Raw genomic sequence first — 18,289 nt, forward strand, 5'->3', positions numbered from 1 at the left:
TGCAGCCCCCAGAGATCAAGAGCCAAGAGCCTCATGATCTACCGATGGAGCCAGTGGGTGCCCCACTTTTCTGTTCTTTTAATCTCTCTTCTGTCTTTGTTCTTTCCCACACCCACCCTCAAGAGGTGAGAAATATTTTTCTAGTCGTGGGAAATCTCCCTTTTCTCAATACTGCTAGTGTTTTTTTCTCAGTGGCATTCACTGTATTTTGATATTACTACTGCTTTAAAGCACCTAACATAACTTCCTTAATGGGCTTAGGCTTTTTGGAAATACAAAAGCTAGACACTATTTCTGCTTTCCACTTGGTAATGTCCCTGCCCTAAAGCAATGAATCATTGTGATTACTGCTTAAGTAAAGGGGGGGAAGCTGTTGAGGTGGGGAGAAGGGGGCACAAGGAAAAGCAGGGTAGAATATTGGGAGAAAATTTTCCATTAATATTAAAATATATTATCCCACCACGTATTTTCTGTCTTAAGACCCCTTTATACTCTTGACAGACCCCAAAACTTGTTTGTGTGGGTTGTATGTATCGATGTTTAATGTATTAGGAATAAGATGGATAAACATGTAAAATATTTGTTCATTTAAAAATAACGACCATAAGCCCATCATTACATGTTAACACAAATTACATATTTTTATTCAAAATAACTGTAATTTCCAAAACAAGCAAAAACAAACAAAAAAGATTCAATGAGAAGAATGGTATTGTTTACATCTTAGTAAATCTTTTTAATGTCTGGCTTAATAGAAGGCAGCTGGGACCTCGCACCTGTGTCTGTATTCAGCTTCCACATCACGTGTCCTCTGGAAAACCTCCCTGTACACTCATGAGCAAACAAGAGTGAAAGAGATAAACAGCTCAGTATATGATGAGAACACCTAGGGGAGGATTGCACTTTGAGAACTGCCATCTGAGATCCTGAAATACAATCAGAGAGTGCTGGAGTGCCAGTCCTGGCGGGAGATACGCATGGGTGTTCCTGGGGGAGACGGGGTGTGCAATGGGCAAGGGTGCAAATTTTGGAGGCAGGCACTTCTAGCATTGGATCCCAGCTCCTCGGCTTCCTACAGAGTGGCCTCGGGAAGGTTACTGAACTTTTCTAAACTTTAAATCTCCTACCTATAAATAGAGAACAAAAGTACTTACCTTCCCAGGTTGTTGAAAGATAATGAAGTATTTTCCAATATTCATGGGTCCCAGTTTTTGTCAACTCCATGTAAGACCTATATTATTATCTTTAAATTTTTTTCCATAGCCCACTTTTCACACATCTTTAAAAAAATTATATATCCTTATTATAAATGTAAAACAATGAGCCCTAAATCAAAGGTACAATAAAAAAAAAAACTTTGTTGCCAGAGACAGCGTTAATCCCAAGGCCTGCTCTCCTTTTTTAACAAAAGGAAATAAGTCCATGTCATTCAAGACCTGCGCCAAAGAGACTCTAGCAGTGTGATTAGTCAGAGAGACTTAGAGGAGAAATAGCTTTCTCATTCTGTGATGCAATTTGCCTGGCCCATGCATCTAAGCCCCCTCCCCTGCTACCTGAAATCATTTCCTGTAACGCCCCATGCTTAGGAGACACAGAGCTCGTGCACATAAAGCACTTAGCTCAATGCCTGGCCCATGGGAAGGACTCTGCATTGTAGCTTTTGGTATCTTTTCTAATTCTTCTTTTTCTTTTCCCACACAGGTTCAATGGCCCACGTAAGCCCATAGTTATTTGGTGGAGAACTATGATGACAATGCTTGACTTATGTTCCCCAGATAAGAGCATGGACTCTGGAACTGAGTTCTGCCACTTTAGAGCTGACCTTGAGCAAGGGACTCAACCTCTCCGTGGCTCAGTTTTCTCATCAGTAATATGGTGATACGATAGCACCTAATTCATAAGGTAAGAGTACATGAGTTAATACATATAAAGCACACAGAACATGCCTGGAAGGTAGTCCACACCATACACATATTAGCTAATAGTGTTCTTTCTTTTTCACCAGCTGAGTCTGACAGTAGTAGTCATTCACGGGCTACCATGGAGAAGTTTTTCTTAAGCTGAGATGAAAGACCAGGTTTTTCCCTCTCAAGACACATGGACCAGTATTTTGTAAACAGAACAAGTGTATTGCTAGAAAAAAGAATAAAAAAGTAAATAAAATATAAGCCCACATTTTTTATTAGGTTCAGTAGACATATTTCAATAAAGACAATCAGAGAGAAAAACGGGAAAAATGTGTAACGTGTGCATTGGTCACTGAAAGCCTGAATACAGGCGATGAATAGTTGTATTTCGGTACTGTTTTGTCATTCCATTGACAAAACGAGGTCATCAAAAAATAGCAACTCTACATATTAAATACTGATTTGCATACTTGAAACAAACACTTTATTAGTGAAGTATTTCATGTTCTAAGTGAGCTTGCTTTTTGCTCATTAGTTGACGTAATATAGGTCAGATAGGTGACAGCTGTGAAGAGAGGATCATGTATGTCTAAACAGTTTCCACGTTTGTTTTAATAGCATTCCTCGAGGTAGGTGGATGAGAGAGAGAAGGAATTTAAAGCAATTTCTGCAAGTTCCGGATACTTATTTTTCACTTTTATCAAAAATGAAGCATGTGATGTTGTATATTCAACATTCATTCTCAATCCGTCATCAGTCATCAGCTCCAAAATTGATCCTTTCAAGTTAAATTATCTTTGATAAATGAACGCGATGAACTCGGATTTTATACATTTTGGGGATAGAATTGACAAATTAACCTTAAAATATCACATGTGGTTCTACTGGGGATGGCTAGCACGAATCTTGTGTCACATGTGACTCATCCATTCAGTTCAACACCCGAGCTGTACCCTGTGTCTTGGTTTATTTAGGATGCTATCGCAAAACACCATATGCTGGGTGGCTTAAAAACAACAAATATTTATTTCTTACAGTTCCAGAGTCTGGGAAGTCCAAGAGGGCTCACTTGTGTTTCACAGAGAGCACCTTCACTCTGTGTCCTCACATGGTGCAAGGGACAAGGGTGCTCTCTGAGGTCTCTTCTATAAGAGCACTAATCCCATTCATGGGGCCTCCAGCCTTGGGAACTAATCACCTCCCAAAGGCCCCCGCCTCCCAATACCATCACATTGGGGCCATACAAAATTCATTACATATGAATTTGGGGGGACACAAGCATTCAGTTGTGCACTTTGTCAACGAGACTGGTCCTCTGGTGATGCCCTTGCAAGTTGTGGTGATGCCCTTGCAAGTTGTGATGATGTCAAATTGCCAGAAAAGTTTCTAAACCCTCCTTGTTGATTTCTACACTTAGCGGGTTGTGGCTTGGAGCAAATCCGCAGACCACAGTGTGGGTAGCTCAGTGCTGGAATGATGAGTTGCATAATTTTAGGAGAAATACTGTTGGGTAACAGATAATGCTTCAGTTTTTTTTTATCAAGACCATTTCCACTTTTGAAAAAGAGCCGTCTCCCGTTCATACACCTCGCACCTCAGGTGCTGGAGAAATTCTTAAGAAGAACACCCAGGCAGTGAACGTAATGTTACAAAGCATACAGAGGAGAGAAACCTGGGGCAGAATTAATCCTTTCCTCTCAAACTGCAAGACGCAGCCTTTCTGTTCATACAGACTTGGGTAGTCATTGTTCACACACACGTCTGAACTCCATGAGGGCTGGGACCATGTAGTTCTCATCTGTAACTGGAGCACTTACCACAGAGAGGGATGTATAGCAATCATTCAATAAACATTTGTCAAGTAAGTGGATCCTGAGAGGCTTAGCTGTCTTACACCTCTGTTGGAGTTCAGTGGGGGGATAATTACTAGGGAAAGAAGGAACAGTTTAGCAGCATGGGAGATGTATGCATCTCTCGTTTTCTTCTTCCTACTTTCCACACACAACACTCGGGTGTGTTGTCTCCATTGAAAGCCATTCTGAACACCACTCTTTCACAGAGCAGAAAGACATTTGGATACGGAAATTCTCATTGATCCAGGTGGGCATTTTTAGATTGCCTAGCACTCTTTCTTTTACTCCACTTTCTCTCTATCTCAGAGGCCATGTCTTAGTTATCTTAGTATTGCTGTGACCTCACAGAGGGCCTGGCACACACCTGAGGACCATGACATGCTATTATTAGCACATCTGCCAGGGAGAGGCTAACGGGAGCAGAGCTTCTCAAATTAAATGTACATAGGAATCACCTGGGGGATCCTGTTAAAATGCAGATTTTGATGCAGGCGCTCCAGGTGTGCATCCACGTGCTCCCAGGTGTGCTCCCAGGTGGTGCCAGTGCTTCTGGTTTGTGGGCCACATTTTGAATAGCAAGCAACCAAGGGGAATAAAAGGAACCTGAACTTCTACTTAGCTGCTTGTTAGCAAATAAAGTAAAAGATGTCATTAATGTGATTTAGGAATGATTTTTAGTGATCTGTAGCTAGCTGTTTTGGAGACATGAAAGACCTTTTTAGGAAAGGAAAATAAGTCATGTGGGCCACATGTGATTCCATAATACTCCCTGGGAACTCACAATTGCCTTAGAACAGAAATGTGATACTGAAACAATCATCTCTTAAAGCTTGGTACTCAAGTATCAAGTTCCACGGGGAAACAAAACACAGTGAAATAGTCATAGGATATATTTTTTGATGTCTTCTGGAACATATGCTGACACTGTCCTTAAAAAACTTCTTTTTTTTTTAATTGACCACTTGTTACTTACTCCATAATGATGCTTTGTAAAATTTAAATTAATCCATCTCTTTCTTTCCAGGTTTCTTCGCTACCCAAGTCAACGGTGCGGAGTGCAAGAACACACCTTTGGGATCTTATAAATTCAGGTAATAGTCCCAACCCTGACCCATTTAAGACTGTGTGACCTCAGGCATGAGCCCCAGGTTCAACAGTAAAATGAGATTAACACTACTACCTTAGGTTTTTATTAGGATAAGCACCTGGGCCATGGTGGGGTTCCTGTAAATAATATTTCTATTCCTCCCAAATATTACCTACTTAGGCTCTAGCTCTCCCATACAAATGGGATTAAAGTGAGGCACGCCCTGTAACCCAACTACACTAATTTGGAACCTAGATCTTGTCTGACTTCCCTCTTAGCAAGGGGGTACAGAAGGGAAAAGAGAGTTTGGCTCAGAAACTGGACCCCAGCGGTTGTGATTGGTCTCTGGGCAAGAAGGTTCTGGAAACTCTTCCACTACTTCAGGCTTAAAGAGACTTTAGAGTTTGCCTTAGCATGATAATGGTAGCCATCACTTCCTAAGGGTTTACTACGTGTTAGATACTGTTTGGGGATGCACTGGCTTTTAGTTTTCAGACAATGGTAATTAAGATAACACTTTTTTTCCAGAAAATTTTATATTTCAAATTACTGTGATAAATGGGATTTTTGCAAAAGAATCTCAGACAATCATATAATGTAGAAAGTTAAGCTTCTTTGAGGGTGGGAGCATGTCCTGTTCATCTTGTTCCTATAGACACACTCCATGTCCCACTGCTTAGAGGTAAACCCTGTCAAGAGTACAGACTCTGTCCTTTAAGATGGGAAAAATTTCTTGGACTAATCAGACCACAAAGAATAACTGTGGGACACAAGGTCCAGATGAAATCTAGCAGTTTCTTGGACACCCAGTGAAGCCCTAGCCTTAACACAGGCCCTGAGGGCTGCAAGTAACCAATAATTGCTCCCAGGTTGATGCTTGTTACCAGCGGATGGAGTTGGAAAAACTGCTCCCAGGGGAGGAGTTGGGCCTATTTCTTCATTTCCTTCACACCACACACCTGACTGACCCTTATAACAATGGGCTTGCAGAGGAAGCCCCCAATGTTGGGGAAGTATAGGTACTATCTCATTCTCTTGAAAAGCCTCATCAGGAAAGGTTCAGGGCAGCATCATGGAAGTCCAGGATGACAGGCACAAGAGGGAACGGGAGTCGGACGTGGACAGCGACACCAACTCTGAATCAGGCTTGGACTCAGACAGGACAACAGAACTGACAACAGCTAGGGACAAACTTCAGGGGCGTGAGATGCCTCACCATTGGGAAGACGGTGTGTTAAGCTTTTCACTGTTCATTCAATGTTTTTTGTTTTGTTTTGCTTTTTAAAGATTTTATTTATTTATTTGAGAGAGCAAGCAGGGGGACGGAGAGGGACAAGCAGACTCTGCATTGAGCGTGGAGCCTAGGACCCTGAGATCATGACCTGAGCTGAAATCAAGAGTCGGACGTTTAACCAACTGAACCACCCAGGTGCCCCTCATCCAATGTTTATTGAAGGTTTATTTTATGCCTGGTGCTCTGTGATGAATAGAATATGCATGGCTTAAAGTATCTTTCCAGACAACTGAAAATTTTGAATTTCTTAATCTTAAATACTATCAATGGAACATTTTCCAATTTCCTACTAGTTACACAGTTTTCAAAGTGCATATTAAACACAGTTTGTGTTTTACTGATGACTTGGGGTCACCATCTTATTTAGGATTGCCAGATAAAATACAGAATACCCAATAAATGTGGATTTCAGATAGAAACAGGTGATATTTGGGACGTACTTGTACTAACAAGTCATAAACAATGAATGATTTGTTTATCTTAAATTCAAATTTAACTGGGCATCTTATATTTTTATGTTAAATCTGACATCCCTACCCTAATTATATGGTGCTGTAGTAATACAGTGATGCCTGAGGTGCAGTTGGACTGATTGTCCTGATATTTCAGTAGCTCAAGGCTGTCGTGCTTTCCTAATTTTGCAGTTAACTTTGTACAGTCCCTTTCTTTGCTATACAATGATTGCATTGCTTGTTGTAGTTGCTGTATGGCATCTTCAATTTCCTTTTCCCTCTCCTACTTGATTGGTCTGGACTGGGAAATAAGATCCCCAAACATGATTGTGTTTTCTATAAAGTAAGAGTAAATGGTTTCTGAGTAAGGATACAGGTACTTGATGGTACTACATACTTGAGAAAAGCATGCACATTTTAAAATAAGGACTTCACAAAAACTTATTTTGACTGCTCAGAGACTATGCTGTGGTTTCTTTGAAAGTCCCTCAGGATAAGTGAATCATGGCTTATTTCCTGGAGTGTGTTGTTCTTTATAGAGCACTATACAATTAGAAATCAGCCTCCGATGGAGAAGAGGTTAAAGTTAGATATAAGAGAATTTGCAGTTGCATTTTAACCGCAAGATTTTGGATGTGGATCCTGAAAATTTCTAGGAAGAGTGAAATAGATACTGATTTGGCTCGAGGATTTTACAGTTAATCATGCCCTGGAGCTGGGGACTAGTCTAGGTGACCTCTTGAAATCGCTTACAGATATATGGTTTTGATTACTCTAGGACTATCCAATCAACTCAAAATAATGGCCACATCCAAAGTAAGGAAACCAAAGTAATATTAGCCATATGTACAATGGAAAATATGTATTCTAATATGTATTCCAAATATGGTTCTTAGAAGAGGTTCCGGCCAGCCTGCAAAATCTTATGTAGAAGGAATTACAATGTCTGTTCTTCCCTACTGCACTCATTTACACAATAATTAAACAATTTTTTTTGCCGTAGGCAATGCTTGTTCTGAATATAGATTTGAAGTGACTCCTGAATTAGAACTGCTATTCCTAAAGCTGAGCCTACGATTACTCAAACTCAGCATGCAAAGTCAGCAAACACCTCTCCACACCTTACATATTTGCATTTATCTTTATTTGACAACAGAAAAATTGTTTGAAAATGATTTATGGTATAAAAAAGATCTTCAGGCTCAGGATGATGATATCTTATGTCATCCAGCTATGTCTACATTTACTGGCTTTAGTCAAAGAATGACTCATCAGAATCAGATCCTGGGGAATATTTTGGGAGGTGCTAGAAAAATCCAATACCAAGCAGAGACCAGCATCTTGGTAAAACAGCTTTTCTTCAGAGGCTTCTGAGATTGTGGAAATCAGGAAATACTTTCTAGACTGTTGCAAAACTATTCTAATTATTTCAAGCCTTTGAGATTTGTTATAGGCCTTTTAGTCACAACAAGAGCAATTTTGGTCTGTGTAGGTCGCTGGAGCCATTAGCTGTACTATATATTTAGATTCATGTGACCTGATTCAACTTATTAATGTGTTAAATATAGTTTTCTTTTCCTCTTGATCAACAAAATACATATTTACTTCTAAACCAAGTTAAGACTTAGGGTTTTCAAGTATTGTTTTTATTTTGAATTTTAGCCTAAGAAATTTTTTAAAGGTTTTTTTTTTTTTCTTCAACCGCTTTTTTCTACCCTGAAGGGGTTGCTACATTTTAGTGGACATCTATCTTAAGAGACAAGGATAATGTAGGCTACTGGGAGAATAGAGTGATTAAAAAATGTTTATTGAAGAAACATTCGATAGGTATCCGTTGAAGTGTGCAAGTTACTATACCCTCGGCAAGGAACTAACACAGTGGTGGGAGAAGCAGTTTCATGAACAGAGAATTATATTGCAATGTGGTGAGAGTAATGATGAAGATACGAGGATCGGTATCTGTCTCTCTGTGAAGCTATAAAACTAAGACAGCCTTGAAGTGTTGGGAGCGGCAGGGGTGGGGAGGGTACTTACTATAGGAGTTAATGCCTGGGTTGAGTCTTAAAGCCTAAGTTGTCAGGCAAAAAGTGTGGAGCAGAGAGCCTGAGCAAAGACACAGAAGTGAATAGGGAAGTGTTCCCTTGTTTCTCTTAGCTTCTGAACAGGCTCCTCAGTCATTGGTAGTAGAGGAGGCTGCCCCAGCCCTGCCACTGTTTAATAATAACAGAGAGCCCTTTGCAGATATGCTGTGCAGTGGTGATTGCATGGGCAGCTATTGGGACTACAATGTCAAGTTTACCAGATATCCCCTACCACCTTTACATTAAACTCCTCATTTTCCAGGCAGTGCAGGGTAACACAAATGATAACCACAACCCGCTGTATTATAGGTTTCCTAGGGCTGCTGTTGCCAAGTACCATAGACCAGACAGCTTGAACAGCAGAAAAGTATTATCTCAGTTCAGGAGGCTAGAACTCTGAGACCAAGGAATCTGCAGTATTGGTTCCTTCTGTGGGCTGTGAGAAAAAATCTGTTCCATGCTTCTCTCCTAGCTTCTGGTAATTTGCTGGCAATCTTTGGCTTTCTTTGGTTCGTAGACGCATCTTCAAGTTCACATGGTGTTCTGCCTGTTTCCAAATTTCCCCTTTTTATTAGGGTGCCAGTTATATTAGGGGCCCGCCCTACTCCAGTATGGCCTCATCTAAACTAGTTATGTCTGAAATTACCCTCTTTCCAAATATGGACACATTGGGAGATACCTGGGATTAGAACATATGAATTTTGAAAAGACAAAGTTCAATTCCTAACAGTCCCTTTTCAATGTAAGTTCTATAACACAAGGTAAAATCTTAATTTCATAAAGTATTTATCAGAAATATAAATGCTTTGTTATTTGCTTTCCACAGCTTAATCTATCTTTTCCTACTCATTTACATAAAATATATATATTCTGTTAATTTGAAATGATATGATTTGAAATTATAAACTTTATGTTTCATGGTGTTAAGAATTCAGCAAAAATTTACCTATTAGGTGTCAGAGATAAGTTGTCGTTTCATTAAATGCTGATCATTTTCAAAAAATATTTCCCAAACAATATATCTTAACATAAAATTAATGTAGCTTAGTCATTGACACAGTATGATTAGGACTGCTGACCTTTAGGTGTTAAACAATTCAATAAAACAGGAATATATTAAATTGTCAAATGATAGGAATAATAGACAAAATGGTATAAAAGATCTTTTAGTTACTGAATAAATGACAGGAATAAATAAGCACTGGAAGCCTGTATGTGATATCCATAATCATTTGATAATATGGCATTCATACAGAAACTAGTTTTGTATTGGACTGATGATAGTTTCCGTGGGCGAAAGATTGGTGACAATTTTTTACATTATTAATGCTGTATTTGATTTTTATTTTAGGTACCTGAATAACAGTACAACTTTTACAAAAAAAGATTTGCTTATAAAATGGGTTCATTATCTACTCTCCTAGACATTTCATTAACGGTTTTTTATTTAATTTTTACAGTTCACAAGATATACTATACTACAATATTCAACAGATAATACAATTTCTGCTATCACTGGCTTTTTATCCAAAGCGAAACAATTTGTTCTGTACATCTTTCAAATCTACTCATTTGCAGGACAAAGCTGGTTTTGCAGAATTTAATAAATGAATGCAAGAAGCTACCTGGGAAGGGCAAAGCATCCAGTTCATTCAAGGATCCTGTAATCTGATACTGTTCTCCCTTGCAGTCCTAAATAGGTTCCATAATTTTATTTCCTAGCCTCTCATTATGACAGGTTTTGTTTTTAGCACTCTTACTACCGAAATTAATCTGACTTGGACTGTTCGGTTGGCTAAGTTTTCTATTTCCCATTTGTTAAATCACTGTGGGAATGTATCAGGACAACTATGTCCTGAATTTTAAAGGTCTTTTAAGCCTGTTTTCTGCATCGGCTGGCTTTCCTCTCTCCCACTCACAGCCTCTTCTTTTTTCTCTTGCTTAGTTCCTTTTACACTCAAACTGTGTAGGGGATTTAAATTCCAACCCGGAACTCGAAATGGCGCGCCTTGAATGACGGGAGTCGTAGTTTTCGTGACTCCTCCTTAATTGCTTTTCACGCCGATTCCCTTTCACCGTGAGAAACTACAACTCCCAGAACGCGCCTACGGGGGGGGGGGCGTGCCCACCCCTGTGCGCACGCGCCCTGAGGCCGCAGAATTTGAATCGGCGGCGTTGTTATTGACGCCATATTGGGGCCGGCGGCGGGTGGAATAGTCGTACAGTGGAGGGGGAAGCGGCTGGACGTGACCGCTTGAGCTCCTGCTGTCGCCGCCACCTCGCAATCTCTCCACATCGACCGCCACTCTCAAGCTCCTGACCTTACTCGGGCGTATTAGTAGCCGCGTTCCAGCCTCATATCTCACGGGGCTGGTATCGACTTCCGAAGGGAACCGGTCTCAGCGCAGGAGCGCCTCAGGCGCGACGCAAAGCTCGAACGGACGGCGGGGGCGGCCGGAGCCTCTCCCGGGGGAGCTGTGCCTGAGGAGGCGGAAGAGCCCCCCCCTGACGCGGCTGTCGTGAGCGGCCGCCGCCGCCCCTCCCGCTCTCGCCCGGGCCGGCCGGGCCACTGCCCCTGCCGCGGAGGCAGCGGCGGCTCTCATCTCCTCACCGGCGCTCCACCACCCGCCTTTCTGCTCTTGAGCCCGTCGGTTAGGCTCTCCTCGAGTCCCCGCTCTCCCCCACTTCCCTCACCCTCCCCTCCCGTCACCCTTCCCCGACCCCACCCGAGCCCGGTCCTCGGCTGCCCCGGCCATGGCGTGCGGAGCCACTCTGAAAAGGACTCTGGATTTCGACCCGCTGCTGAGCCCGGCGTCCCCGAAGCGGAGGCGATGTGCGCCATTGTCGGCGCCCACCTCGGCTGCTGCCTCTCCGTCGTCGGCGGCCGCCGCCACCGCCGCCTCCTTCTCGGCTGCCGCCGCCTCGCCGCAGAAGTATCTCCGAATGGAGCCGTCCCCCTTTGGCGACGTCTCCTCCCGCCTCACCACAGGTGGGACTCGGCCCCGCAGCCGCCGGGGTGGGCTAGAGAACGGGGGTCCCGGGACGCGGAACGCGGCCCCAGGGGTGGGGTGCTGGACTGGTCCTCTTGAGCAAAGTAGTAGAGCGACCACATTTCTTTTAGTTAGGTCCTCCAGCCTCGGCGACACAATAGAAATGGCCTGATGTCAAGGGGGTGGGGGAGTCGGGAGGTGGGGAGGGTCGGGGTTGTGTCTTGCGGGGTATTGTGGGGAAGAGGAAGATCCTTTTCTTAGGGCTGAATGACTGGAATTGAGTGTTTCCGTAGTCTGGAGAGCCCCAGCGGAAATGATCAGAGAGGGTGATATTATTCATAAATTTAGGCGAGAGAAGGGTAACAGTTCACCCGAATCTCGATGTCTGTCTCCCTGAATCGATTGGTTGCAGCTATTAACTGTGGGACTGGGTGGTTTGAGGCGAGGCGGCAGCCCCTCCTCCAGTTCAGACATGGCTGATTTTAGTACAGAGGGGGTGGGGGGTGGGGTGGATGTCACTGGGGCGAGATCTAGGCCTGTCATTAATCACCCACAAGAACGCCACTTTGGCTGAGTCAAGACCTGTTTCCCTAGCAGGGTCAACAACAAAGAAAATGCTCTTCCCGAGTACTGTAATATGATCGTCCTATACGTCTGGACCCTGAGAAACTTGAACTTTTAATGAAAAGCGAATTGTATTGAAAATTGGGCCTGAGTAGCTGCTTTTAGTTGGAGGTGCTCTATTTCTCCTCAACAGAGTATGTTGGGGGAGAACAGCCTAGGCCTTAAGAATAATAAAGAAATCAACCCAAGGTTCTAAGGGACTTAAGACTGTCTTTGCTTTTCATCTTGAAACATTTCCTGAAAGTGACTATGGGCAAATGCCTTTTGGCTGCTTTGTACTGCATATGTATGCCCAGTTTTTTCTGTACTTTGAAAATCCTTGTGTGCCCCTGGCACAGTCCTAGGATAGGCTTTTGTGGACTGGTAGTGTAAATCTCTTTTGTGTGTATAGCATGTAAAGGTTTCATATTTGAGCCTTTGGTAATAATACCATCTGCAGACAAAGCCTTTTCATAGTTTAAGTGTTTTGTTATTAACTTTTAAAAAACTGTGAGCAACATATATCTCTGTATTTGGTAACTTCCATTTGGAGTTGTTTTGTTCAAGTCAGGTTTTTAAATATCCTTCCTCAAATTTTTAGGGACACCCTCAAATGCCTAGGCTACCATTTCTGCTAAGTATTTGACCTCACTTAAGGGTATACTATTTTAGAGTTGTAGCGGGTTTTCAGAGGAATTCTCAGATAATTTTATTTTGTAACTATACCTAAACTTCCTTGTATGTAAAGGCATTCATTGATTTGCTGTTAGGCTTTGCATTAAAAAAGAAACAATCAGTGTTAAGAATGTGCTGGTGATCAACATTATTTTTAGAGTTTGTCTTTTCAGTCAAATGGTATCATTTGAAAATTGAAATGACACCTAGGAATCTGTACTTAACAACAAATAAGGCCACTTAAAAATAGCCCTGGCTAACTAGCCATAAATTTCAGCGGAGCTGGTGAATTAATACAGCGTTAGGTTTGGGAGTTAAAGTATATCTCAATGCTGCAATAGTCTTGAGCATATATGGTAAATCAGCCAGGAGCTATAATACTTGTCTTCACTTTAAAGGGAACTTATTCAGAAAGAATTGTGATCCTTTACAAATTTGTCGTTTCATTGATGCATTTGTAGCATTGGTTAATGCAGTTGGCTCCACACTGTCTTAAATTTCAATTGAATGGACAAAAATTTAGTAAAATGACTGGAGTTACTGAAATTGTTTAATCATGATGTTTCAAATTCACGTTTTCCAAAATATTGCTGTCTTCTCTTCTTCAGGGTGTTTTTGACATCTGTGGAAGTTGATCATATCCTGAACTCTTAAAATCACACCCTAATTAATAATTTTGAGTCTGCTAAAAGATAATTTAGTTTTTTCAGCTGATTTGAATATTAACAGAAAAAGTTGGAAAGCAATTGAAATTGCTTAAATTTTGAATTGCTGAAATTTATCTTTTTTACTGTAATTTTGAATAATATCCAACATGTAATTTAATTTGGCTTTGTTTTTAGATGGCCAGCTTGGGCAGGCTCCTGTGTGGTTTTGTAGTCATGTTGTCATAATGGGAGCTGCAGTGTTGTGCAGGTATCAAAGACCTTTTCAGTTTTCTTGTCCCCAATCTTGGAAATAATTTTTCCAAGCACTTAATTTTTAGATTTTTGTTTTAAGAGTGGTAATTCTCAAACTTTACAAGAGTGAATATCTGTGTATCTTTGGCTGAAATAAGTAGCTAGGGTTGGAAATGGAAGGTGACTTACAAAGTTGAGATTGACTGGGACTCTGTGGAAACTTTGTTTTCCTTTCATTTCTGTGAGTTCAAGTATAATTTAAACAATTTAGAACTAGAGTATTGAAGTGAATTTTTTTCAGAGCATGCATATAATTTATTGTTTTATCATCGTTCTTTTCTGGATACTTACATAGTGTGTTTTGACCTGTAGCTGAAATCACGTTGTGGCTTTACTAGTTTCAGGAACTTGGACTGAACCCCTAGTTTATTTTAGTCATCCCAGGGAGGTGATTCCAAAGTTTGACTTGAAATAATTTGAATCTGTATTTTTTAAACTGTTGCAACTTAAAGCCAGGAAAAAGGAAAGGGCTGGCAAAAAAAAAAAAAAAAAAAAGTTTTATTGGAACACAGCCATGCTCATTCCTTTTTTTTTTCCCCCTTAAAGTATGGTCCATTGCAGGCTACAACTGCAAAGCTAGTGTTTGTGACAGAGACTGTATTTTCCCAAAGCTCAAGTCTTTACTGTCTGATCCTTTACAGAAAAAGTGTGTCCACCCCTGCTCTAGGTTGTTAGCAGTAAGGTTTATAACGCCCAGGATATGAAAAAGGAAAAGTGAATGGGGGAGGGCGGGTAGACTGGTTGGTGAAAATGAATACCTCTACTAGTAGCTGCATCAGTACTCATCCTGGTAAGTTAGTTGAAAACAGATTCAGAGTGTTCTGTATACTTCTCCAGTGGGTTTTGAAACATCTCAGAATATTACCATCTCTTAGCCAAAGATTGTCATAACATTCCCAAGAACAAAATTATTTTGATAAAACTGAAATATCATATAACGAGACACTGTCAGTCAAATCAAACACATTATTTTTCATAATTGTGTACTGAATGAGAGGTTTGGTGAAGAGATCCTCCTGTGGATGTCAACACTTTGGGAGTTTTCTGGGCACTTTTATACACATTGTTTAGGTCTTGTTACCATTGCTCTAGTCTGCCTTAGCAATTGAGTTGGATGAAGAGTTAAATTCTTTTGTAAGAACTCATTGTATTTGCTGGAAACTTGCCATTAAAAATGGAAATTGCAGCTTGTGAATGGGAAAGGGTTTACAGGAACTTAGATTGTTCAGTAGACATTGATGCATGCCTGCAAACGGAGACACCAGCTGGCTTAAATGAAGTATAAACGGTTCTAGGCAAACAAATGAGATGTCTGTTGGAGGAGGCAGCGTTTCACTTCAGATGTCATTTATATTGAGCCAGAAGTGTTTTTAATATTTTGTGGTTATTTAGACAGCTGTTAAATTGCTTCTAGTTTCTCAGTGGATTTGGCAAATAGACTGTTTTTAATGGTCTTTGTACTTCAATTTTAAACCTGATATTTTACTTAGGACTGTGTATGTAACTAATTATTTCATATTTCTATGGATTATGCATTTAAGAATCGTGTGTTTATGGCCTTTAAAAGCAGAGCACAGTTGTGTTCATTACTGAGATATTCTGTTTTGAAAGTAGAAAAATAAAGCCTAACTTGAGCACAGAAGAACATAAGGTAAACATGGCTAGGTCAGGAAGCAGTTAGCCCTTCTTTAGGTATAGATGCTAATAGTTACCATGGTTGCCACAGAAATAATTTGAGATGTGAAATATTTCTTTAGTTCTTGAATGGCTTTACAGGAAAAAAAAATACACTGTGTCAGTAGTCAGATCTTTTACTAAGTGTTTGATGGACCCAGGAAGACACAATGGTAGAAAATCACTTCTGTTTTAAAAGGTTGTGAATAAAAGATTCAGTGGAAGTGCCCAGTATTTACGTATTTTTTCTAATTGAAAACAAACTCTTGATTCTCCCTCCACTTAAAAGAATACAGAATGATTACATGGGTTAAGTTTGGACCTCTTGGATAGGTGGTTCATGAAACTAGATAAAAGTGTTGGGGTTCTGGTCTTTTTAAATACCTATAACTAATTAACCAGCAAGTTGTGGTCCCCGCAGTCTTTGCATTAACACTGTGCTAGTATTGTTGACTCACAGATGTTCTCTATGCATATGTGAAACCACAGCGAATTTCTTGCCTTTGAAAAGACTACTTTGAAAAAGTGTGAAGGGTGGAATACTTGTTCAAGCCGATATGAACCAGTCTGGCATCTGCAGATGGTAAAGAAGTCTTTAACAAATTAATATAGTTCAAGAGATTCATCTTTAATTTTATTGCTCAGCTTACCAATGTTTCTCAGCTTTCTAAACACATCTGGGAAATGTGATCTATCAATATCAGTCTTGTAGCAAAGACTCTTAACAGGAATTGCCCCCTGATTTTGAGGGGTTATGGTGGGTTATATGGGACTTGTATAGTTTGAAAGTAACCCCAAAGGTATTCTTATCTGCCATACCTTCCCTCTTAATGTCTTATCACAAAGTTTTAAGGTATTTATCAAATTTATTTGTTGAATTAATCAAGCCTTGGCATTTCCAAGGTTCTTAAGAGATGCTGAAGTTTAAAAAAATAATTTCCTTTCTACCCCTTATTCTGTACCAGTTTTTCTTTTTACATTGTTTTAATGCAATGTAGCCACAATATGTGACAGCATGTTTTAAAGAAAAGATTGTGACTCAAACAAATGAGTAGTAATAAGAAATGCAGCAATTAGTTTTAAGACTGAATAATAACTTTTTCTGGTATTTACTTTGGGCCTTTTTTTTTTTTTAAGATTTTATTTATTTGACAGAGACACAGCGAGAAAGGTAACACAAGCAGGGAGAGTGGGAGGAGAAGCACGCTTCCTGCGGAGCAGGGAGCCCGATGTGGGGCTCGATCCTGACCAGAGCCGAAGGCAGATGCTTAACGACTGAGCCACCCAGGCACCCCTGTTTTGGACCTTTTGATTAATATTTTGCAGTTTGCCAGATTGTGTCATCTTTGTGATGGTAGGGTTTTTTTTGTTGGTAGTGGTTTTTAACCTACCAGCATTAGAAAGACAGCTCATAATATGCTTGTAGTTTTTCTTGGGGGTTGTAACTTACTTTTCTCCTCCTTTTAAAAATCATTAAGTCATTAGTTTTTGTTAAATGTCATAGGCAGATCATCCTGAAATGAACTAGTGCTTTGCAACATTTTGATTACTAAAATTATAATCTTTCCATTAATACGTCTTTTGGGTTTGACTTAATTTTTAGTTTCTAGGTCTATTCATGTACCTGGTTTTTCTCAACATTATTAAAAATCTAAATATTTACTTTAGAAGTCACTTGTTCACGCTTTTATGAACCTCATTTGAGTTCCAGATACTGGTTAAAGAAAGAGACAGTCTCTCAAGGGACTGATAGAACCACCACTGTGGATATTTATTAGCTAGCTAAACTTGAATAAAAATACTGTAATCTTTGTTTTAAACAATCAGTATTTATTTTAATTCCTTGTGGCTATTCATCTACCTAAGCATTATTATATCCACCTTTGGCAGCGTAAGTATTGAAATTGATTTACTAATTAAATCACACTATTACTTTGAAACCTTAAAGTGATTCTTTTTTTTTAAGGTGAGAATTGAAGCTTGTTTATTGGCTGTTTCTGAAGTTGTCTTAGTATACGATGTATATCCTGACTTTAGCATTCATTTTCATTTCCATTAATGTTAGAAAACTCCTAACTAAAGGTTGGAGGGGGAACCCAGAAAAGTTGATTTTGTTTTGTTTCTTTAAAAAAAAAAAAATAGTACTGTTGAACTGATCTAGCAATTGAAAAATAGGATGTAGAGTGGAGGGGTGCCTGGGTAGCGCAGTTGGTTAAGTGTCTGACTCTTGGTTTTGTCTCAGGTCCCGATCTCGGGGTCGTGAGATTAAGCCCCGTCGTCCACCCTGCCTGCCTGGCTTGGTGCTTGAGATCCCTCTCCCTCTCCTGCCCCTTACCCGCCCCACCTCCACTAAAATAAATAACTAAATCTTTAAAAAAAAAAAAAAAAGTAGAGTGGAATTTGAAAAATTGCAGAAAGCCAATTTTTCAAACATTATTGTTCCTAAACTTTGCCTTTTAATTGTTCTAGAGAATTGCCTTGTTCCTGTTACTAAAATACAATTATCTGAAAGAATAACTCTTCTAAGTGGTATAATTGGCTAAAAGTACAGGAAGTTTTAGGTTGATGTGACAGAACAGGGTAACCTGATGTTCACTGTAACAGCCATCCTTGGTCCAAGGTGAAATGGTACATTATCAGAGGCTGGCACTGTTGTAATCAGTCCTGTATGTGTGGCAGTGCTGACCTACCAATTTAGAATAATTCTCCCTTTT

At 40.2% G+C, this 18,289-nt stretch overlaps 1 protein-coding gene across 1 annotated transcript in view; it reads left to right on the forward strand.

Moving 5' to 3' along the window:
• The first annotated feature begins 1,590 nt into the window (after positions 1-1,590).
• AKIRIN2 (akirin 2) overlaps positions 1,591-18,289 on the forward strand; it is a 28,865-nt gene continuing 12,166 nt past the window's right edge. Inside the window, exons 1-5 of the mRNA XM_028108042.2 lie at positions 1,591-1,663; positions 1,776-1,902; positions 4,785-4,851; positions 6,135-6,276; positions 10,620-11,663. Coding sequence (XP_027963843.1) covers positions 11,429-11,663 — 235 coding nt within the window. The 5' untranslated portion in view covers positions 1,591-1,663; positions 1,776-1,902; positions 4,785-4,851; positions 6,135-6,276; positions 10,620-11,428. The remainder of the gene's footprint in view (positions 1,664-1,775; positions 1,903-4,784; positions 4,852-6,134; positions 6,277-10,619; positions 11,664-18,289) is intronic.

This window comes from Eumetopias jubatus, unplaced genomic scaffold, assembly GCF_037043125.1.
Source record: "Eumetopias jubatus isolate StellerSeaLion01/CBP00866 unplaced genomic scaffold, mEumJub1_p1.0 scaffold_6, whole genome shotgun sequence".
In the NCBI taxonomy this organism is placed as follows: Eukaryota; Metazoa; Chordata; class Mammalia; order Carnivora; family Otariidae; genus Eumetopias; species Eumetopias jubatus.